We start from the raw sequence: 22,485 nt of genomic DNA, 5'->3' as shown, positions 1-22,485 counted from the left end.
TATTTTTCATGGTAGCCCCCTCTATTTACTTCGAGGATGAATGGAGAGTAGTATACATTTATGACCACATAAAACAAGGTTATGATCATATTCTCATCTAATTATTAGTATATAATTTAACAAAATTCCAAAAAAATACTACTACTAATTTCTAGTTAATCACAATAAGATTTAGTTCCTTCAACTTCAATATATGTGATGCCCCAAACACAAATATACACAAATACGGGGTACCTTATGCAATTAGTCAAAATAATTTTTGCCGGACACAAAATCCCTTTTTTGCCCATTGAATTTTGACTCGCTTCTGCGTGTTTTCCCTACCCAGTCTCTCTCTAGACTTCTCTCACAACCGAACAGAAATTCAGCCTGACAAAAAAATGGGGATTCCGCCGAGAAGAAGCGGGGCAGGTGGCGGCGGAGTTGTGGCAGACACACTGAGCGACCGAGCAGCACAGATGAGGGAGGCTCTGGTGAAGAGCCAGTCCTTCACTGATAATATGGTGACTATTTTGGGGTCTTTTGACCACCGCCTATCCGCTCTCGAAACCGCCATGCGTCCAACTCAAGTATGCCTCATCTTTCTCTAATTCGTCGGATCTTTTGCGCTATTAATGATCGGTATCATGCTCCATACGTGATTCGGCAAGTTAATTTGTGAGATGTGGATGGAACATTTGATCCTTTCAATTGGTTGGAGAAATGCGCTATTCATCCGCTTTGTTTCTGTTATTTCCCTTGCTCTTTAGTTCGGTGAAGAAGTACCATTTCTTATTTGGTTGGGAATGATGATTGGACTGCTAGTGAACTAGACAGAAGATCTAGTTTATCGTTTCACATTTTTTTAATATTTGTTTAATGATAAATAAACGGATCAATTAGCAAATGTGCTCTTCTGTTTGAAGTTACGTATAATTTGAATATGCTTACCTTTGGCAGGTCAAGTTTTTCATGCTTGTTTAAACATGGGGACTTTAACCACTCAAGTTTTGATCTATGCTTGCTGGGTTTAGCAATATCAATGTGCACTCAGTTGCTTTGTAGGCTAAGATCAGTTATTTTATATACTTTATATATGGTAATTGTGTTGAGCTAAGATTTTAAAGGGAATTGTAGAATCTTCACCTTAGGTGAAATTTTAATCATCTTAAACTTGGTTTCTTATTATTCAGTGTTACTGTGCTTTCGCTTGCATTAAAAATTGAATGTTTCTTCTCGCTGACTGGGATGTCTATAAATACATTACTATGTCACTAGAAAATAGATTTACTTAAAAATCAATGAACCTTTGTTATTTTGTGGATGACTCTGCTATAGAAAATATAATGGCTTCTAAGTTCACTGTCACTAATTTTCCTGAAATTTTAGTACCACATCGTTATTCCAATGCTGTTTCCTAATATCTTCCAGATCACAGTTTGCTTTGTCTTGTCTTGCTTTATAGTGCAAATAGATGCAAGTTATAATGTTTACTTATGGTTGTTGTTGGCTCTTGTATTGTTTCTTAATACTTACAAAGGACATATTTGGGGGAAGCCTTTTTCCCTAGAAATATTTGGAGCGTGTAAGTAAATTCTCTGTTAGAGATTTCATTATTTACCAGTTTCTTTGCACTACCTTTTCTGTAGCTTAGAACACATGCTATTCGGAGAGCTCATGAGAACATTGATAAAACCTTGAAGGCCGCTGAGGTCATCTTGTCACAGTTTGATCTTTCTCGCCAGGTAAGACTCTTTCTTCTGAGGAGACTTGTCATTGTCTTTGGAATAGCGTTTATATGCTTTCCCAACCAACATTGCCATTGTTATGTATTAAGTATATTATTGATTATTAATGTTGTGGTTATGAAAAATAAAGTCCATTAGTTTCTTGCTCTTGCTATGATTGTGGTATAGCCTCCCTTTGATTCACATTTTGATTAATATTGTAATTTGTACATCACTTGCTGAATGAAGGCAAGAGGTTGAGGCGTTGAGCCGCAAAACAAGTTGATATCATATGGAATGGATATCATAGAATAGAAGAACATATGATGTATCCTTAATTTCCCTGACTAAGGGTGAACATCAAAGAAGACTCCCCCCGTCCCATAAAAATAGGGACTTTGGGAACAACACGAGTTTTAATGCAAAATTGGTAAAATAGGAGAGCGGTAGAAAGAAAAGTGATTGAAGTATTGTTAGGGGAGAATATGACTCACATCATAGGAGAGAAAAACTTGCCAAATATAGAAGTGGACTAATTTTATGGGACGAATCAAAATGGAAAAAGAAGACTATTTTATGGGATGGAGGAAGTATAAATCAGTTTTCAGGATATGTAATTTTTGAGAGAAAGTTATCCAGATTATGTTGCACCAATATCTTAAGTAGGTCCAATAGGGAAGCTTGTTACTTGAAAATCCAACAGGATATACAATATATACTTGTAGATGTTGGAAATATCTTTTTTTGCTTTTGTCAACCCCAATTATCATTTCTCTACACTTTTTAAAAATGTTTTTGTCATATCTATATTTCTTTTTGTATCAGGCTGAGGCTAAAATATTGAAGGGACCACATGAGGACCTGGAGAGTTATCTTCAAGCTATTCAGCAATTAAGGAACAACATCCAGTTTTTCAACAGCAACAAAAGTTTTAAGAGCAGCGATGGTGTGCTCAACCACACAAATAATTTACTTGCCAAGGCTATATCAAAGCTGGAAGAGGAGTTCAAACAACTTTTATCATCTTACAGGTTAGTTCTTCCTCTTATGTCACTAAACACTTAGTATTAATGTTTTAATGTTCTTTTGCTTTTCTTGATACAAACTTTGGGTTGGCAGAAACCACGGAATCACAGAAATATTATGGTGGTAATTGCATTTGACTTAGTCTGGTACCAAATCTCTGTAAAAGGGATCAGTATGTAATATAAATATTTGCTTGATCTTAAATAAACACAAAACTAAGCTCACTCCACCACATAAATTAGAACTTTGTATTAGAATTAATATCATCTGATCCACAAATCTGTATTATTCATCAAATCTAAATTAGTTATGTAATACCCAACATAACTTCTTAAAAGTAAAATGGACACATATGGTATAATTATAATCCTGAAGTAGACAAATAAGTTAATCATCTAGAAGAATTATACCATAAACGTTCAGTTTCCGTCAGCCTTTCATGCACAGATCATTGAGGCTAATCCTTATTTTCTACACGATTGAGATTATGCTCTCCACTAAATCACTAATAACTCAATAGGTGGAACCTGTCGTTCTCTTGTTCTACAGTTTCATGATTTTTTGTTTTGCTGTTTGTTTGTACACTCATTATATTTAACTATTCATGGCCATGTTGTATTTATGCGTTCTATACTTCCATCTAAGAAATTTTATATTTTCCAGCAAACCTGTTGAACCTGAAAGACTTTTTGAGTGCCTTCCCAATTCTATGCGACCATCAGAATCGCCTGGACATTCTAGTGGCAAGACTCCATCATCAAATAGCCACCATGATCATCAAAATAATACATCTGAAAATTTCGTATATACTACACCAGCTTTAATTCCACCTCGAATTTTACCTCTGTTGCATGATTTAGCATTGCAGATGGTACAAGCTGGGAATCGACAGCAGTTACAGAAAATATATAGGTAACTATCTCATTTTCTGCTTGGTAGCTGGGGTGTTGGTAATTTATTTTGTTTTGTTATTTCTTTTTAAGTTTTTGTTGAAGATAACTTTTCCAGTAGAGTGAACTTCAGAGATATAAATTGTTCTAAGGGTCCAAAAATTTTGATATTGTTATTTGTTGGATATAAATAATATACAGTATAACAGAATTATTTTGTACTCAGTAAGTTTTTTCTCATGTAGGTTTTGCACTCAACCTGCAAATATTTTTGGGATAGCAAGCAGCTTAGTTACATGCTTCGAATATCAAATTAGATTAACTGTATCTAACTCATGTTTCCCTCTTTATGATGAATTTGCATTATGCTATGTAGAGATATCCGTTCTGTAGTTTTAGAAGAAAGTCTGCGCAAATTGGGAGTGGAAAAGCTCAGCAAAGAAGATGTGCAAAAGATGCAATGGGAAGTTTTGGAAGCTAAGATTGGGAATTGGATACATTTTATGCGGATAGCTGTAAGCCATTCTGTTAATGACACTTATTTTATTGTGAATAATGCTCATGTGTATAATCGCTGGATCTCATCTTAACACCTAATACAATCATCCTTATACAGGTTAAGTTGCTGTTTGCTGGAGAGCGTAAAGTCTGTGATCAAATTTTTGAAGGCTTTGATCCTCTCATGGATCAGTGCTTTGCTGAAGTTACTGCTGGGAGTGTTGCTATACTACTTAGCTTTGGAGATGCCATCGCCAAAAGCAAGCGATCCCCTGAAAAGCTATTTGTTCTTTTAGATATGTATGAAATCATGAGAGAGCTTCACTCTGAGGTATTGATAAATTTCATTAGAACAACCACTGTAAAACATGTTTGCCCTGATTCTGGAAAATGATCAATCGTTGCGGCAGATTGGAGCACTTTTTAGAGGTAAAGCTTGCACTGAAATTAGGGACTCTGCCTTGGGGTTGACAAAAAGGCTTGCTCGAACAGCACAGGAGACCTTTGGTGACTTTGAAGAAGCAGTGGAAAAGGATGCTACTAAAACTGCTGTTGCTGATGGGACTGTCCACCCTCTGACAAGCTATGTGATTAACTATGTGAAATTCTTGTTTGAGTAAGTCATCTATCTTTACCATAGTGTTTATAGTATGCCTTTTGTATCTACTAAGACTAAAGTTTATTGTTTCTTTCCTATAGAGATAATGGACACTGATGATGCCATGAGTGTATACTTATTATTTCATTTTTCAGCTACCAATCAACACTGAAGCAACTTTTCCAAGAATTTGAAAATAAAGATGACTCAAATTCTCAGCTTGCTGCTGTGACAATGCGAATCATGCAGGCTCTCCAAACCAATTTGGATGGGAAATCTAAGCAATATAGAGATACCTCTCTGACTCATTTGTTTCTGATGAATAATATCCACTATATGGTCAGATCTGTACGCAGGTTTGTAAATATCAGAATTGTATTTAGATATAACCTACTATTATATGCTGCTTGTGATTGGTAAAAATGTTTATTTTTTATCTGGTTACTGATAGGTCTGAAGCCAAAGATTTGTTAGGGGATGATTGGGTTCAGAGACATAGGAGAGTTGTGCAACAACATGCAAACCAATATAAGAGGATCGCTTGGGCAAAGGTTATTCTCTTTCTTTTTTCTTTCTCCCCCTGCGAGAGACACATTAGCTGAGAAATAAAGGGTTATCTGTAACGTTACTGCAGCTCCGGGCCTAGCCAATTCACCTAGAATAACCCTATGCAATCGAGTATTCTAGTTGATAGTAGTCATAAACTGGATATTACATTTAGCTATTAATCATACTTATCTGGAACAAACAACCTATAGAAATTTTGTAGTAAATAGACCCATTTCTTAAAGAAGTGGGGTGGTACATGTTGATGGTATTGGTATGGGTTGATTTTGATTGGTATGGTAGGTGTAGCCGTGTAGTTGGTGCAGGGCAGAAAAATCCCCCAAAATAGAACAAATTGGGTGTAAAGAGCCTTCATATTAAATTACATTTATTTGCTTTTGAATTCGTGTTAACATTTGTCTGATTATTCTTGTATTCAAATTTGAGTCTGCACCCTCTCAAATCTGGCATGTATGTGTTTGCATCTTCACCCTGTGTGTCCGCATACATGTGGTCGCTCCACATAGCTTCACGTGTGATATGATACGAAATATTCTTGTTGTAGTAATAGAACTGCGCTACTTGTATAATGCGGAATAGTTTCGGTTTTGGTATACCTCCGAGTATTATTTTATTTTTTAAGTTGACTCAAGGGGAAATTGTTCAAAGTTTTTTCCATATTTGTAAGCAGATTATGTTGTGTAACTAAAAGTTTACTTGTCATTATCACAAGTAGCATACCAGAGCATTTCTTATGGGAGTATCCTGCACTATAAGTACTTGATGAACTATCATGATTCATGCTTTTAGAATTCACAAATTTTTCCAGAGGCTTCTATCTGAAATTACAACCCATCTTGTGCAGATTCTACAGTGTCTCTCTGCTCAAGGCCTGACATCATCAGGAGGTGGTAGCTCGGTTGGTGTCGATGGAGGAAATAGTAGTGGAGTCTCTAGAGCAATTATCAAGGACAGGTGCTTTTAGTTATTTCTAGAGATACTTTGATTATAGTTGACTGGTTAGTCATTTGACTAATTATTACTGTGATTCCTCTAGATTAAAGACATTCAACATGCAATTTGAAGAGCTTCATCAAAGACAATCTCAATGGACAGTTCCAGACACCGAGCTTCGAGAATCTTTGAGGCTTGCCGTTGCTGAAGTGTTGCTTCCAGCTTACCGATCTTTCATTAAACGGTTTGGGTGGGTGCTTGGCTTTCTTTCAATAATTTATTGATGATATCAGGATCGAATATCAAAATTATGCTCCATTAGCCATGAAGAATGATTCTTGTGTTACTGAGATGCCTTTTTTTATATTGAACAGACCTATGGTTGAGAATGGTAAGAATCCCCAGAAATACATCAGATACACACCTGAGGATCTTGAGCACATGCTGGGTGAATTTTTCGAGGGCAAGACCTTGAACGAGCCTAGGCGTTAGATCGTTTTCATCTCCACTCTTCCACAATGGGGGCTTTGTGAGTCATTGATAAGGCGTATTGTTGCTGATGTAGGATATTGTTTTGGTACCTTGTTTGAAGACAAATAAGAGTAAATTTAGGGGCTGATTTGAAAGCATTTGTTTTGTAAAGTGTCAATAAGTATGTGCATCATCATTAAACAGAACCGGCAACTGTTTGTGTTGTATTCTTGTATAGCCAAGTAGTTTGATAATCATTTTTTTTGGTGGATAATTTTCTTTTAAGGTGTATGCCATGCATTTCCGATTGAATCTTGCTATTTTGTAGTAATTGCCTCAACTTGTAGCTTGATGTCTACAAGTATTCTAATAGCAACCAATATATACTGAAGAACAAATTATCCTTGCTACGAAAATAAAACTTCTACTAATTTGAACTTCCTAACTGAGAAAATCATTAACTCTTTTTTTGGTATGATTAAATGAAATATGATTCTTATTTCTATTTTATTCATTTGCTGCTTTGTATGATGGAATGAATGAGAGGATGAAATGAAAAGTTAGGGAAATGCCAAAAGATTATAATTTTATTTCTATAATAATCTATTCCATTATACCAAGAAAAGTCTAGATATTGTTGAACCGGAAAAGTATTTGAATATATTAGGTTACTAATACTACATGAAAAGAAAATGTTGATACTACTAGTAATAAAAACGGTTAGATGTTGAAATGTTGTTAATATCTTGACAAAAAGGATGAAGTTTTTATAAGGCAAGTAAGGTGAGAGAGATGCAATTTCGCATATAAAAAAAGGGTGTGTCCAAATGGCCAGGAATTTGCCACGTGGCAGTAGTAGAAGCATAGAGATGTTGTTACACCATGCCCATGGTCTTCATCATCATCATCCTAAAGCTCCAAGCAAATCCTTTGTCGTCGCAAGGTAGTAAACCAAGTCGTTTGAAGCTCCTTTTAATCTCAACCTCTGTGTGTGTGTGTGTGTGTGTGTGTGGTGAAGAGGGCGTGACGGATCAAGTGAGGAAGGAAGTTAGTGAGGAGAAACCATCAAAATCTGTTTCGGATGATATACTCCCTCACATTCTCAATTTGTGAGCAACTTTTTCTTCTTTTTTTTTGTCTTTGCTTAAATGATTTTTGAGTCCTATCTTTCTCAACTATAGTAGATTCATATCTATAACCATTTCTCAGATTGTTAAGTAACATTAGAAGCAAGATTGAATAAGTATGTACTCTATTGCCTATGTTCTCCAAATTGAAAAATTGGTAGCACACATGAATTGGAACTAATCCTTGCTACAGCTATCTTCCTCTTTCTCATTTGAATGCCAATATATGTCATTAATAGGTGCTGAAATTTATACTTCATGTTGCTTCAGATCTTCAGCGAGTCAAGAATAGTGGACTATACTATCACAGAGAAGGAGACTTCACCCGGAATGACAGAGGTAGAAAGAAACAAAATACATACTAAATCAACCTTTTTTTAGTGATATAAATGTTGATTGAGTTTGTAATGCAGATACTAATACACAACAAACAATATTACAAGTTCCTGGGTAAAGACATAAATATGATATCCCTCATCAAGCTGGACACAGAGGATGGCAAAGTCGTTGCACATCAAGATCGGTATATATTTGTTCATATATTAATTAACTAGTTAGTGACATGTCCAAATTCAATTAATGCCTTGCCTGACTGAGGGTGTGCGTGTGACAGGTGGGACAAGAAGCCCTTGTGGGACCGAGAGACGGTTAAGGCACCGCTCGTGGGCCATGTCATCGAGGCTACACGACGAGCGTCCATGCTGGCAACTCATGCTCTAATGAGGTTTGGGAAAGATCCATGATCTGCCTAATTTAACTAAGCATACACCTGGGATACTCTGTTTCTGAGAAATTCTGCTGCATTGATACATCTCCTAGAATTGATGATATATACATAATCTTGTGAAATTTTCTTCTCTCAAAAGTATTTTGTATGATATTTTCTGTGTTTGTTACATTTTGCTCAGTTTCACTGCTAGAAACAGTGTAAAGTGTGTTTTTAGTAGTAGTTTTTTTTTAATCTTCAAGTTTTCCTTATGCATGGGATTAATTGGCTCCTTATACTTGTGTATATATGGGATGTACATGCCTCTTTCTCTATCTCTATCTCTATCTCTCTACCCCACATCCCATCTTCTCCTGCTGGACAAGCTAGAATGACCAAACAATCATTGGGAACAGTATCATCAAACTATATCCAAAATCCCAAATTTGAAAAAGAATTGAAAAAAGAAAAAGGGGAAAAAACATTCTTGATACCTTTTATGTGTTTGAAATACTCTTTTTTGACCAGAAGGTCATCAGCCCTACCTTGATCAGGAATAAATGGATTGTTTCTTTATCCTTTTCTTTAAGCTTTTATCCACAAAAATGTATAGTAATGCTGATATGATTTGTGGGATCCAAGGCATTCATCATTGTTTGTGAGGTTATACTAGAGAGAGAGAGAGAGAGATTCAAAGTAGTATATAATGGGGTAATTGATGGATGGAAGGAGGGTTGGAGATCCGAGGCAACCCTTACTTTCATGCAAAAATCACTTGCAATAGAAAGAAAAGGGAAAAGCTTTATGAAAGCATTAGATGGTGACCCTATTTAAAAGAACCATTTCTCACTTTTCTTTTCCTAAATAAAGACTGCAAAAGATCAATGTGTGGAAACTTTGTCTCCATGCTAATGCTACTCCCCACCCCTTTTGTCACACATACAAAAGCTACACACACATTTATAGCTCTTTTGAGACACATAATGATGAAGTGAGTGTTCAAAGGCAAAATATCTTACTTTTAATTTTAGCATAAAATTTATAGGCTTATAAGTTTTTCAAATATGGTTTGAAGGAGAGAGAGAGAGAGAGAGCTGGAACATAAGTAGCATGAAGAATGAAAAACCGGGAAATCAGCATACGAAAAACTATTTACACTAACTAGGACTTGACCGGGTCCCCCTGGGATGTCACTTGATCAGTTTAAGAGATTCAGAATTTGTTGTTTGATCAAGCAGACTACCCATGAACACCCGATCACTCCTTTTACCTGTTCACTTGTGCGAGTTAGGCATAAGTAGTGGACTGTCATCCACTACAAATTATCTCCATTCCGTCTCTTCCGGGCAACTCGCTAGCCACCAAGTAGTCGGCCCTGTCTGCGAACCATGGCGCTTCCCGCTTGTGTTGTCCCTTAATTTTTTGTTCGGGTTGAGCAATTCTCCCTGCCTGGTAGATCCACTATTTTTTGGATGTTGACTTGATCAGGTGCAGGTACTTTTCAGGAAAAACGTCTGGAATGCCTTCACCGTTATCTTATCGCAAAACTCGGCTCAGGTGATCAGCCACTCTGTCCTCACATCCTTTCTTAGCCACTGCTTCCCAATCAAACTTCTGTAGAAGGAGTGCCCATCTGATCTTCCGCGGCTTTGATTCTTTTTTTGCTAAGATGTGTTCGACGGCCGCATGGTCTGTATAAACTATCACCTTGGACCCAAACAGGTATGGTCTGAACTTCTCAAAGGTGAGGACTACCGATAGCATTTCCCTTTCGGTCACATCATAGCTCCTTTGTGCCTGGTTCAATGTTTTTGACGCGTAGAAGACGACGTAACTCTTTCCTTTGATTTTCTAACAAAACACTGCTCTCACAGCATAGTCGCTAGCATTGCACATCAACTCAAAGGGGTGATTCCAGTCGAGGACGCGTATAATCAGAGAACTTACAAATCGGTACTTCAGAAATGTGAACGCGGTCTTGCAGGCATCATAGAATTCAATTTTCATGTCGTTCTGGAAAAGCTTCGTCAGAGGCTGGGCTATCTTTGCGAAATTCTTGATGAATCTCCTATAGATCCTGGCGCGTCTCAGAAAGGTTCTGACCTTCTCCTGGTCGGTAGAGCATGGGAGTTTTACTGCCTGCGTGTGCATTGCCTTGATTATTCAAGGGTCTGCCCAGTTCGAATTCCGCCTTTTGGGTGTCAGTTTCGGTTGACACTGGAAGAGTTACTCTTCTTCCCCTACCATGAACTTTTCCAATCTCAGGGCGGGGCTAAATCTGCATTGTCGATCAAAGTGGGGCGTCCCTCCCTTTTTTATCATGGGATGCATGTACAGCTCTGGGTAAATTTCTATCAACGCATGCGTTTTCCACTTGACTACCCCTTGGCTCTGTCTCAGTTCTTCTATCATCTGTCATCCTTGTTCTTGCAGGTTTGATTTGACTGGTTTTTGACTGGCCTGGTTGGTAAGGTTCTTGAGAGTCATCGGCGATGCTGGTACGGAAAATAGTTACCTTGTAGGCGAGGGATCTTCCTTCAGCATTCTTTTCAGTGGGATGGCTTGGTCAGGTGGTTTTTCGACTCTTCCTGGTTGGGTAATCTCTCTTGACTCGGCTGGTTGTGATGGCTGGAAAAACTCTAATGGCTTGATCGTCCATTCCTCTAGTCATCGCCGTATCAAACCATTCCGCTGCCTCTCTCTTGAGCTGTTTACCTTCAGTGGAACCAGAGGGTGGTTTTTTGAAGGATTTCTTTTCCGGATACTTTTGTTTTCGAGGGCTGATAGCGTCTACTGTTTGAATGCTCTCGCTGTCCTGTGGCTTCCTCACAGCTTTATCAATTTCGAATGTAAGCTGTTCTCCATTAAAACTCAGCTTCATCGTCCCTTGACAGACGTCGATGACTGTGCTGGCTGTGGATAAGAATGGCCTTCCCAAAAGGATGCCAACAGACTCCTCCGCTCCCGGCTCTGTCGTCTTTATGACGAAGAAGTCGGCGGGGGTACATGAATTTGTTCACTTTGACAATTTCATCTTCCAGAACTCCCTCGGGGTAGATGCAAGACCAGTCTGCTAGCTGTATCTCCATATCAATTTTGATAAGCTTAGCATCTTCCAGCTTCTCGTATATAGAATACGGCATAATATTGATGGAAGCCCCTAGGTCGCACATTGCTTGCTCCATTAGAACGTCTCTGATGGAGATTGGAAGCCTAAACACCCCTGGGTCAACTTTCTTGGGTGGAAGATCTCTAGATTGGATTACACCGGTCTCATTTTCCGCTTCGACCATACTCCTCTTCTCAGCAACCTATTCACGGGTGCTAGACTCTTCTTCTTGTACGACTTGATTAAAGGCGATGGGCTCAAAACTTTCGTTATGATCGAGTCTAGGTGCTGGAAAACTCGTAGATGAACTTTGACAAACTGTTTCCGATTTCAGAGAGACTGTATTGACAATCTCTCGTCCTGTAGGTTGCTGCACTGTGGCCGGAAGCTTTCCTTCATTCCCTCTCAGCTCGCCCAAAGACATGGCTACCTAAGATAACTGCTTTGTAAGCATCTCGAGTGCAGCCCTCTGCTCTTTCTGAGTCTCTTGTATTTCTCGCATTGCATCTTGGGGCTGATGCGAGATCATCACATCTCCTGGACCTTCAAATTGCTGTTTGTTATATCTCTAATTAAATCGACCTCCTCCATAGCCTTGCTGATAGTAACCGGAAGGTCCATACTGCTCTGGCTGGTTCTGGGGGGATGATTCTGTTGGTTCCCTCTTTGGTACTGCGGGACATAGTTCACAAGTTGATTATTTGACTGTCTTCCCTGGTTGCTAAACTGAGGGCCTTGGTGTTGGTACCCCATTCTCCTTCCTGTTGTCGACTTGACCAGTTAGACTGTCCTCCACTTGACCAGTTCCCTTGAGGTCCATTTGACCATCCTGCCTGACCTCCCTGCATTTTGTTCCCTCAAGTGTTTGGCCTTTCCTGGATTCGAGCTGGACAATTGGGCTGCCCTCCAGAAGGTTGCGATGGTTGGCTCTAATTCTGATCAGTCCAACTGAAATTTGGGTGATCCCTCCATGGAGCATCTCTCTGCTTCCCCTGGATCCAGTTGCCATTTGCGTTCCAGTGGCCCACGGCATTTACTTGGGCCTGCGGTTCTGCCTCAGGGGGGAACTCGCAATAGTAGTAGTGATGCTCTTCTGGTGGGGACGGTTGCGGTACATACTGCGTTTCTTTTGGTGGAGGTGGTCTGGCTTTCTCTACTGCCTCTAACAGTTTCTTTTCCATCTGCTCAAATCGAGCCTCCAACTTTTCATCGTTACGCGCCTCTGCTACGTGCACTGCCCCTCTCCTATACTGCCCTCGGGATGTCTTATACGACCGCTTGGCCTCAATAAGCCCCTCCAGGATATTTTTGGCTTGGCTAAATGCGGTTTTCGAGAAGTCCCCTTCCACTGTAGAAAACAGAGTAGATTTCTTTCTCCTCAGTACTGGCCAAGGGGTTCATCGTACTCCTGTCTAGCCTCTGTAATCTCCCTTTTCAGGGCACTAGTCTTCGATGCTGGGAAATAGCGATCTAGGAATATCATGCGGAATTCAGCCCAGGTTCTGATGGATCCTTCTGGCAGCCTTGACAGCCAGACACCCGCATCGCCCTTCAAAACGAAGGGAATAGCTTTGAGCCTGTAATCTTCGGATGTGGATCCAGCCGGCACGGGCTGAATATCACAGTACTGGCAGAACTCCTCTAGAAAGGCGTACGGACACTCCTTCGAAAGACCGTAAAAGTGGGATAAAACGGCCAGTACTCCCGTTTGATCATGATGGTCCGCATCCCAGGAGTAGCGGCAATGGCATGTGTGGGCTCCTTCTCATTATGAGCGTGCAGAGAGCCAATCCCGGAGTCGTCAGCGACAAGGGCCATCTCTGCTGGTGGTGGTTGTGTGTTCTGTTCAGCGGCTGCCGCGGCTTCTAATGCTGCTCTTAACGAGTGGTGACCACGCCGGCTTCCTGGACTCTCCAATGAGCGTTAGTCTCTCTGTATAGAAAGGGATGATTCCAGTGTCCACCGCGTTGGCACCTTCTCATCAACAGTGAAAAACAAAATGAGAAAACAAGGAAATAAGACTATATACACCTACGCACTACGCACAAACATAAAGTAACACCATGCTTCCCCGGCAACGGGGCCATTTTGGAAGGCCTCGAGAGGGGGGCGAATTCGGACCAAGTTATATTGAAAACAACTGAACCCATTGGATCAGTTAGCAAATGTCGTTGCCACTTGATCGAGTCAAACTCGCTCTCACTCGTTTCCTACCAATGTAATTGGTAAAATCCCAATTTTGCACTACTTTAACAGTAAAGCGGCAAGTTCGGGGTCGATCCCACAAAGAAGTTGGTATGTCGAGAGTGTGTGTAGTAAACAGGGGGTTGGCTGGTGCCACGCTTTAACTTGGGAGTTTTTAACTACTGTTTTTACTCTAGGCAAAATTAAACTTGCTAACTTGATCAAGGTAAATTTAACTACTGGGTCAAGTGAATTGCAGGTGAGAACGTAACAGTAAATGCGAGGATGAAAACGTAATAACTTTGATTAAACTAAACTGAGAGCAGTACAGCGTGAAATTGAAACTAAGCTAATACTTCGGAAAATAAGAAAGCAAGTAAAACCGAGAAGAATCTCGGCGGGTAATTTAGGAATACACCGACAGATAACAAGTATTCCGCAGCGCTTCTTTAATTCCCCTTTCTAACTACTCATTACTTTATCTAAGCTAAGCTATTCTAGAGAACTGGACAAAGCTAGAGAACTAAACTAAGCTAAACTAGGCGGAAACTAAAAGATCGGATTCCTTCTTGTGGTGGCACATCATCTATTTATAGGCTCGACTTCGACCTCCAGCTGGATAACAATCTTGGCAGGGAATATTCACTTATGCTGAGAGTGAGCGACTCATTGATTGCTACGTTCTTCCCTTCTAGAATGACGACGCTTTTCAGTAACAAATTCGTGACTCAGCCCCGTCCTTGCGTCTCATATGCCAGCACGTGTCCCCTTCTAGAACGTCGTCCTTGATAACAGAATGGTGCGCCTCATCCAGCTCATTTCCTCACGTGTTCTTCTTCTAGAAGATAGCGGTCCCCGCCTAACTACTTGATTACTCCCCCTTGATCAGCTCCCCCCGATTTTTAGCCTTTTATCGCTTTTTGTACTTACTTGATCAGTTCAGCCTTGCTACCTTGGTCAAGCGGCATTTCTGCACCATTAACACTTGTTTTGCACGATAAACCGATCAAATAGCACACATTTTATCCATAAACCGATGCTTGAAATAGGCCTTATCAAAAACCAATTATAATATGAACATATTCATAATTTAAGATTGATTAATGAATACTTAGAAGAATAAATTTGAGTTAGTACTAATTCTCAGTCTCGAAATGTTGATGATATGTGATTCAGTGCATAAGGGCACCCGCAACGCTGTGCCGTTGCGGTTCCTATGCCGTTCCGGCGGAACGGTTCCGCGGCGGCACGCGTTGCGGGGTGCGTTCCGTCGCCGTTCCGTGCCGTCGCCATTCCTATGCCGTGCCGCGTTCCGTTCCGGAGGAACGCGGAACGGAACGTTCCGCCACGCGCCGAGGTGACGTGGCGGCCTCTCATTCGACGCGTGAAGCCCACTCGCTGCCCCGCGAGTGGGCTTCGTCCGGTGACGCAATAATTCATTTTTTTTTTAAATTCGAATTTAATAAAAAAAAAAATTTTTTGCAACGGTAATGAGACCGTTTTTTTTATATCCGTTTTTTATTATTTTTTTATTTTTTATTTTATTTATTTACTCTATAAATACTCCTATTTCATACTCATTTCAATCACAAACACACATCTATTCCTCTCTATTTCCACCCCAATTTTCATCTCAAATCAACTATATTTTCCTTCTTCCAAATTTAATCAAACTAATGGATCCTTATGAACAAATGCGTCAAATATTGGAACAATCACTTGAAGAAGATCGACGACGGGAGGCGGAAGAAGCCGCGCCGCCCCAACGACGCTCCCGTACGTACATCCATCGTAACCGGGAGGAAGCCGCCGCAAGGTTAGTACGCGACTACTTCTGCGATAACCCGGTTTGGGGAGATACGTACTTCCGTCGCCGTTTCCGCATGGGGAAACCGTTATTTCTCCACATCGCGAATACTTTGGCAGCCCGGGAAGGGTTCGACGCGAATAATTGTGTGCTTTTTATTTTTTTACGTTTAAGTTGTAATTTTTTTTAATGTTGTGTGTTTTTTAATAAAGTGTGTTTGTTTTTTAAAGTGTGTTTATTTAAATTGAATCGGGTTGGAAATAAAAAAATGAAATTGAATGAATAGTAATTTAAGGAACGGAGGGTTGCAGGTTCCGTTCCTTAGTTAAGGAATGGAGTAAAAAAGTACAGTGGGGCCCTCAAATAGTGGTTTAAGGAACGGTATAGGAACGGTATAGGAACAGCGTTGTGGATGGCCTAACCAATAATGGGAGCAAAGCTCGAGGTAATGTTGGCTGATGACATACATACACAAGCGTCAATCGCCGCAAAGCTTCCAATAATTTATGGAAGTTGGATTTTGAGATGAATCTTGTTGCATTAACTGTTAATTACTCTCTACTTAAGTAAAAGGATATTCGTGTCAGGAAATGATTGATTATAATATTTGGTCACATTTAAAACGTACAAATCATGAAATCACAAGCAGCACAACTGATTGACTCACTGAATGAAGGGACTTTCTTCAAAACAATGAAACCATATGCTTTTATAAAAAAAATTGGCATTTTATTGAACTGATAATTTAGTGTATGTATGAATGAACTATATATATACTGATAGGTAAATAAACATGAAAGACACTATGACACGAGGTAAAAAAAAATAAAAAATTAGACGCTGACTACACCTCGCAGAAAAGATGTTGCATCATTGGAGCTAATTTTGTTCTGGCATCGAGTAAATAATCATAGAATAGTATATACTTATACCCCAATCTTTGTCGTATTATATCAGGAAATGCAATTTATTCAAATTTAATGATACTCCTGTAACCTGTTTTATTTTAAAATTTTAACTAGAGTACTATAAATGGGTGACATTTTCTAGCTGGATTTCAGAAATTAGAGCTAGAAAACCTAATGCTATCACATTTTCAAATTTAATGAGCCTATCATATGAGAATAGTAGTACTACTATATATAAATTCTACTAATGATAAATTCAATACAAATAATATATTTTGTTTATGCATGAGTATATTACAAATTCCAAATTCCAAACATACAATATGAACTACAAATGTTTGAATCACGCAATCTGCCTAAAAGAAGAAGAAGAAGAAATAATTTGTAAAAAATATAAATTAAAGAAAAAAGAAGAAAGTTCGATGGCCCCCACGCTTTTTTGTGTTTTAATCTTTGCGATGATGTTCATCATTTGAACTGATTAGCATCTCTTTTGTTGGTTTTAAAATTAAAGTTTAGGGTTCATTATCTAGATCTTCTTTAATTTTGGGTACTCCAAAGTGGAGATCCTCTTTAATTTTTGTGACTCAAAGATCGAATTCTAGCTCTGATTTCAATATTGGTGTCATTTTAAGTGTGAACTTAAAAACAACTGTACATGAATGCTATCAATTAAATCGTGACTTTCTTCTTTAATTATCTTTGTTATTGAAAAAGGGATATTATCACCTTTTATTTGCTTCATTGGCACCCTTTCACAAGTTATGGCGGTTTTTTCTACTTCTTCGTTTAAATAGAGATTTTAGTTGAAATATCATGTGAGCTTTCGCTAAATATTTTTTCCGTAGATTATATTCCCTCCTTTTCTAAAAAAATTTCACATTTCACTTTTACCATTTTTTTAGCAGACCCTACATTCCACTAACTCATTCACACTTAAATATTACTATAAAACTAAAAGTAAGACTCACATGCCACCAACTTTTTCAACCCACACATTTTTTAAAACCCATATCGGGTCAAATGGTGATGAATTATTAGAGACGGAGGGAGTATTTTTTAAGGTACTAGTACTTAGATTATTGGGTAGTAAAAATTGAAGTTTAAGTTTGTATTCTCGTGGCCCAACAAAATGTTCCAAGAATGTTAGCCAACATTTTTTAGAATTATATAGGGACTAACAAAAATGTTGTTAATAAAATTAGGACATCTTATACTCCATCCATTAAATAATGTCCACATTTGTCATTTTAGTTGGTCCATGATCAAAATATCATCTACTTTTTTCCCATTTTTAGTAAGTGGAGCATACCTACACTCATATTTTATTAGTATATAAAAATGAGACTCGCACGCGATTAAATTTTTTTTACCTATTTTTCTGCACATTTCTTAAAACTAGTCAAAGTGACGCAGGTAGATGGGATAATAAGTATTATGCGTGTTAGAGAATTTAGTGATATTCGAGGGAGTAGTATTTTTTTAGTAACAAAGTTCATTTACAATTTTATATGTAAAATAAAAGCATATATGATATATACATGTGTCAAATTTTTTGAATGTTTTCACGTCACTAAAAGCATATACTATGTGGAGATGCAATCGAAATAGTTGATGGTTGATCGGTCGGGAATAAATAGGTGCAAAGAAAGAAGTAGTGCACATATTAATTTTTAATTAATAGTTAATCAACATTACAATTTCAACTTAACCCTCAACCCCATGTGTCAAAGATCAATACCCTTACCCAAGTAAAAACTTTCAGTGACAAAAATACAACAAAAAATCACCCCCACAGATAGGAAAAAGTTGAAGAGAGAGAGTGCAATTACAGTGCATGCTCTCTCTCACCTAATTTACATTGTGAACACCACTTGCATGTCAACCGAATCCACAATCCTCCTCCCATCTTCCGTCGCAATATTCAAATCCAACGCCCCACATTGCTTTTGTTCTTCACCCTTCTCTCTCTCACCGGGAGTTGAATGCGCCGCCGCCGCCGCCGCCAAGCTGAATACGACGATAGCATCCTTGAGCGGCAAAAACTCATCCTCAACCAAAACGCCGCCGTCTCTGATGGCTCGCTCGAACCCCTTCACACTGCCGTAATCCATCTCATCAACATCTTCCACGTACAACACCCGCCTCGGATTATCGCCAACCGCTTCGGCAAATCTGTCGTACACGCTCCCTCCTTGCTCGTCTCTCCCCCTCTTCTCGCCGCTCGCCACCTCCTCCGTCGTCGATTCGTCTCTCTTCGACGAGAAACGGCTGATTCCCAAGGCCAAGAAGTCGTCTTCAGATCCGAACACCACCTTAGCGATCTCCTTCGCCATCAGCTCCTTGCCGTTGTCGTCGCCTCCTATGAAAGCTAACCAGCTCTCTCTCCTGCCCTCGCCTTTCTTCGTCGTCCCCGACCGGCACCGAAGGATCGCCGTCGCGATCTCGGGGACGATGTGCTTCTGCCATTGCACTTTCTTCTCTAATGCAGCTGTGAGAATCCTGTGATTTTCCGAATTGAGCTCGTCGAATTTGTGAAGGGGCTTCATGTCTTGGCTTGCTTCGCTTGAGGAAGCTGAATTGGGGCTCGAATTAGGGTTTGATAGGAGTTCCGGTTTCACGGCTGTTGGTGGCTTGGAAACTTCTGCGTCGCAATCCAATATCCCCGGCCAGTTGAGAAGGTTCCGCTCTTTGTGATCGGTTGATGATGCGGAGGCGGATGAGGAGGGAGACAACGACGACGATAGATTCATCAGTTTCTCGAGGAAATGGGGTTTCTTGTGAACTGAGCTGCATATTGAGTTCCATTTCTTGCAAAGATCCTTTACTTTGTCAGATTCCTATACAACAAAAGCAGTATCATCAGGATTATTCTATATTCTACATAATAATAATAATAATAGGAGTAATTGAAAAAAGTAGAAATCTAACCTGATTGAAACTAATTAATTCCTTTCTCTTCTCATCCTTGTACTGCTGGAGCCATGACGGCAGCGTTGAACTGGCGTCACCGATTACAGCTTGCGCCTCTTTGTTGAAACTGTGTTCGCAATCCCAGCAGCAAACCAAGTGCTTCTTCATTCCCAACCTCCAACTGCAGTTTTCATCATCGACGTTGCTTATTTGATCATGCATGCCACTGTCAAGGCTGAGACCGAGAGCCAAGGAGGTGGTTTGGAGCGGCAGCGTGAGGGGATGAAGCGACCACAGCGTCTGGAGCGAAGGGCGGCCAGCGGTGCACTTGGCGTAGGTCTGAAAAGTGGCGACTCCCATCAGCCAGAGACGGTCTCCGCCGCTCCCACAGACCAACCTGCTGAGCTCCATGATCATGTACTCCACGGGGCTGTAGAACACGTTGCTCCTGGCGTCGTACTCGCACTTGCACCAGAAGTCGGACACCCAGTCGAGATCGCCAAGATACAGAACCACTCCCCTCCCGACGTACGACTTCACCAGCGACCTCAGCTCCCCCAGCTTGGCCTCGAACTCCTCCTTTGATATATCCCGGAGCGAGAGAAGCGGCACGCTGATGAACTGCACCGTCCTCATCTCCTGCGGCACCTCCCTCCTCTCGAACTTCTCCATCACCTTCCTCACCACGCCCTCCCCCGCCTCCGCGCTCTCCCCCACCACCACCACGTTTCTTGTCCTGTTTCCCGACATCGCCTCCACCACACTCCCCACATCTCCCCCGCTCTGATCCCGGAACTGGCTCAGATTCGCGGGAGGGAGCAACATTTTTGTTGATTGATATTGAGTGGTAGTAGTATTAGTAGCCGCGGCGGGAGGAGGAGAAGGAGGAATAGGAGGTTGGGAGGAGGACTTGTGGTGTTCGACGTTGGACTTGACCTGAGTGCTGGAGAAGCCGGCCTCGCGCATGACTCTGCTGACGCTGGGGTCGTCGAGGATAGAGATGACGAGCTGCTCGATCTCCACTTTGAGGGCTAAGATGGGCTGTTGCTGGTTCTCGATGGAGCCGCGGCGCTGGTGGGCCTGGGCGCGCTTGAAGGCCGCCACGAGGGCGTTGGAGAGGGACGGGAGGTGGGAGTGGGGCCCGAGGACCGGGGCTGAGGCCGAGTTTGGCAGGCGGTTCAGCGCCACGTTGAAGCAGAGCTCAAGGGCCTTGCACTGCAATGGGTGGGAGTGGGATTGGAGGCAAGCCCGCTTCAGCAGGCCCGCCGGAGATGCCAGCATGGCGCTCGCCACGTGGAGGGGGCTCACTTGGGCGTGGCCGCGCCGCCTGGCTAGGCTCACCGCTTGCTTCACGATGGCCGTGGCTTCAACTGTTAGAGAATGGTGAAGGGTGTAACCTCCGCTTCTCATTTTTTTTATTATTGCTAATCTTTAAATGACAATATGTTGTTGCAATTTTTTTGATAATTTTGTTGTGTGGTGTGTGAAGAAGAAGGAGAAGAAGAAAGAAGAAGAAAAAGAAGAAGAAGAAGAAGAAGAAGAAGAAGAAGAAGAATGTTGTGGTTTTGAAATGGGAGGAAGTGATGAGGATATATGTGGCTTCCAACTCTCTGGTTTTAATAAGGGTGATAAAGGGGTACGTGAATTGGGTTTGTGCCTTTCTTGTTATTGTTGGTTTTGTATGTATGCTAAAGTTTTTTATTTTTAAAGAGCAAATAAATGTTAGTGTAAAAAGTGGAGGCCATGTGAGGCAAAGATAACTTGTCTCTCTAACTTTTTTTCTCTTTGCAAGGGATAAAGGTGGCCTTGATGAACAATATATATACATCAAGTTAGACTGCATATCTTTTGAGGAAAGTAAGAACAATATTTGACGGAGAAATAATGAATTAATTACAAGGTCACTTGAGATCATTCAATTCAATTTTGTCGAAACAAAATTGCAGTTAATGACTTGATGAGTAATGAGGAGTGAAGAGCAATACAAAACTTTATTAGTAGTATGAATTATATGAATGGGGACTTAGCCTTAAAAAGAGAAAAAGGAAAAGAAAAGAAGTGTTAAAGAGAGAGTCACAAGAGACTGAAAAGAGAGAAGACTGTGTGTCTGTTTGAAGGGATTGGGAAGTGTGTGTGTGTTGTTAGTGAGGCTATCGAGCTTATTACGATCGTCTTTCTTAAAGAGGCCAAAGAATAAAGCAATCTCAATATTGATTGATGGAATAAAGGATCAAAAAGGTTTCAAGCTTCTCTTTTTTCCATTTTTTATTTGCATGAAATCCAAATTTTTAGACCGTCTTCCAGAAGAATATATATAGTTCCCATGCATTTATCCATTTATTATTTTGTCTAGCTCGCCATTTCATGACTTTAATTATTTCTTCATTGTTAATGTACGGAACATGAAATTATTTTTATTCTATTTCTTTTAATAATGTTCGTAAAAATACAAAAGGTTACATGTGTAAGATTGTTTACTGGATCAAGATTTTAGATGATCAAACGGTACAAACATACATTTTAATTGAAACTCGTGTATAGAGTTAAATTTATAATATTACCAATTCACATTTGCAAATAGTCAAAAAAAAGTATATGAGTTTCATTAAAATTTTAGAGCATAGATAATTGAAAAAAAAGTTTTACATGGTTAAAAAAAACTACAGCTTTAAGATAATTATCCATCCGTCCCTCAAGAATATGCACTCTTTCATTTTTATTGCGTCCCACAAGAATATGCATTTTCTAATTTTGGAAAGTATTTTCTCTCCAATGAGGTAGAACTCATTATCCACTAAGAATAATTTATTTACTTTTTCTCTCTACCTCTTTCTTCCTTTACTAATTTTATATTAAACTCGTTCCGACCGAAAAATACATATTCTTTGGGGACGGATGGAATATATCTCAAACTTTTAGGGATCACATGTGCATTTGTAGTTGAGCCTCTGTGGGATTTATTTGTGGGCCTCTCTAGAATGGGCTCAGCTTAATTGAATTAAGCATCTTGCCCGCATGTTATGTGATAGTCCAAGTACTTGT

General features: G+C 40.0%; 3 protein-coding genes across 4 annotated transcripts; 2 read left to right on the top strand and 1 right to left on the bottom strand.

Moving 5' to 3' along the window:
- Nucleotides 1-315: 315 nt before the first annotated feature.
- On the top strand, nt 316-7,020 carry LOC121792362 (exocyst complex component EXO70A1-like). The gene is made up of 12 exons (XM_042190269.1): nt 316-569; nt 1,629-1,724; nt 2,532-2,737; nt 3,396-3,644; nt 3,999-4,137; nt 4,239-4,451; nt 4,531-4,736; nt 4,874-5,074; nt 5,170-5,269; nt 6,130-6,239; nt 6,322-6,468; nt 6,593-7,020. The coding sequence occupies exons 1-12, from the start codon at nt 381-383 to the stop codon at nt 6,708-6,710; spliced, it is 1,974 nt and encodes a 657-aa protein (XP_042046203.1). The 5' UTR covers nt 316-380; the 3' UTR covers nt 6,711-7,020.
- Nucleotides 7,021-7,483: 463 nt separating this feature from the next.
- Nucleotides 7,484-8,863, top strand: LOC121770375. Of its 2 annotated transcripts, none has more exons than XM_042167120.1 (4): nt 7,484-7,632; nt 8,087-8,155; nt 8,230-8,339; nt 8,430-8,863. In XM_042167120.1, exons 2-4 carry the CDS (start codon nt 8,147-8,149, stop codon nt 8,557-8,559), a joined length of 249 nt encoding a protein of 82 aa, XP_042023054.1. In that variant the 5' UTR covers nt 7,484-7,632; nt 8,087-8,146; the 3' UTR covers nt 8,560-8,863. The 2 variants fall into 2 exon arrangements, with proteins under 2 accessions (XP_042023054.1, XP_042023048.1); XM_042167114.1 differs by having other exon boundaries at nt 7,489-7,798.
- A 9,314-nt stretch (nt 8,864-18,177) lies between these two features.
- On the bottom strand, nt 18,178-21,047 carry LOC121765194 (protein SMAX1-LIKE 3-like). Its single transcript, XM_042161246.1, has 2 exons — nt 19,462-21,047; nt 18,178-19,370 (listed from the first exon to the last, which is right to left on the bottom strand). Exons 1-2 carry the CDS (start codon nt 20,851-20,853, stop codon nt 18,387-18,389), a joined length of 2,376 nt encoding a protein of 791 aa, XP_042017180.1. The 5' UTR covers nt 20,854-21,047; the 3' UTR covers nt 18,178-18,386.
- Between the last annotated feature and the right edge of the window lie 1,438 nt (nt 21,048-22,485).

Source organism: Salvia splendens, chromosome 2 (genome assembly GCF_004379255.2).
Source record: "Salvia splendens isolate huo1 chromosome 2, SspV2, whole genome shotgun sequence".
NCBI classification, from domain to species: domain Eukaryota; kingdom Viridiplantae; phylum Streptophyta; class Magnoliopsida; order Lamiales; family Lamiaceae; genus Salvia; species Salvia splendens.
The sequence above is the reverse complement of the archived record's forward strand: the minus strand, read 5'-3'. Positions and strand labels throughout refer to the sequence as shown.

What these genes read in the sequence shown, in the direction of transcription:
- LOC121765194 (XM_042161246.1), bottom strand. Translation starts at nt 20,853, where the DNA reads ATGAGAAGCGGAGGTTACACCCTTCACCATTCTCTAACAGTTGAAGCC. An exon ending in AATTAATTAGTTTCAATCAG is followed by an intron (nt 19,371 to 19,461) that starts GTTAGATTTCTA and finishes TTTGTTGTATAG; the next exon opens with GAATCTGACAAAGTAAAGGA.
- LOC121792362 (XM_042190269.1), top strand. Translation starts at nt 381, where the DNA reads ATGGGGATTCCGCCGAGAAGAAGCGGGGCAGGTGGCGGCGGAGTTGTG. An exon ending in TACATTTTATGCGGATAGCT is followed by an intron (nt 4,138 to 4,238) that starts GTAAGCCATTCT and finishes ATCCTTATACAG; the next exon opens with GTTAAGTTGCTGTTTGCTGG. An exon ending in TATGTGAAATTCTTGTTTGA is followed by an intron (nt 4,737 to 4,873) that starts GTAAGTCATCTA and finishes TTCATTTTTCAG; the next exon opens with CTACCAATCAACACTGAAGC.
- LOC121770375 (XM_042167120.1), top strand. An exon ending in GTCGTTGCACATCAAGATCG is followed by an intron (nt 8,340 to 8,429) that starts GTATATATTTGT and finishes TGCGTGTGACAG; the next exon opens with GTGGGACAAGAAGCCCTTGT.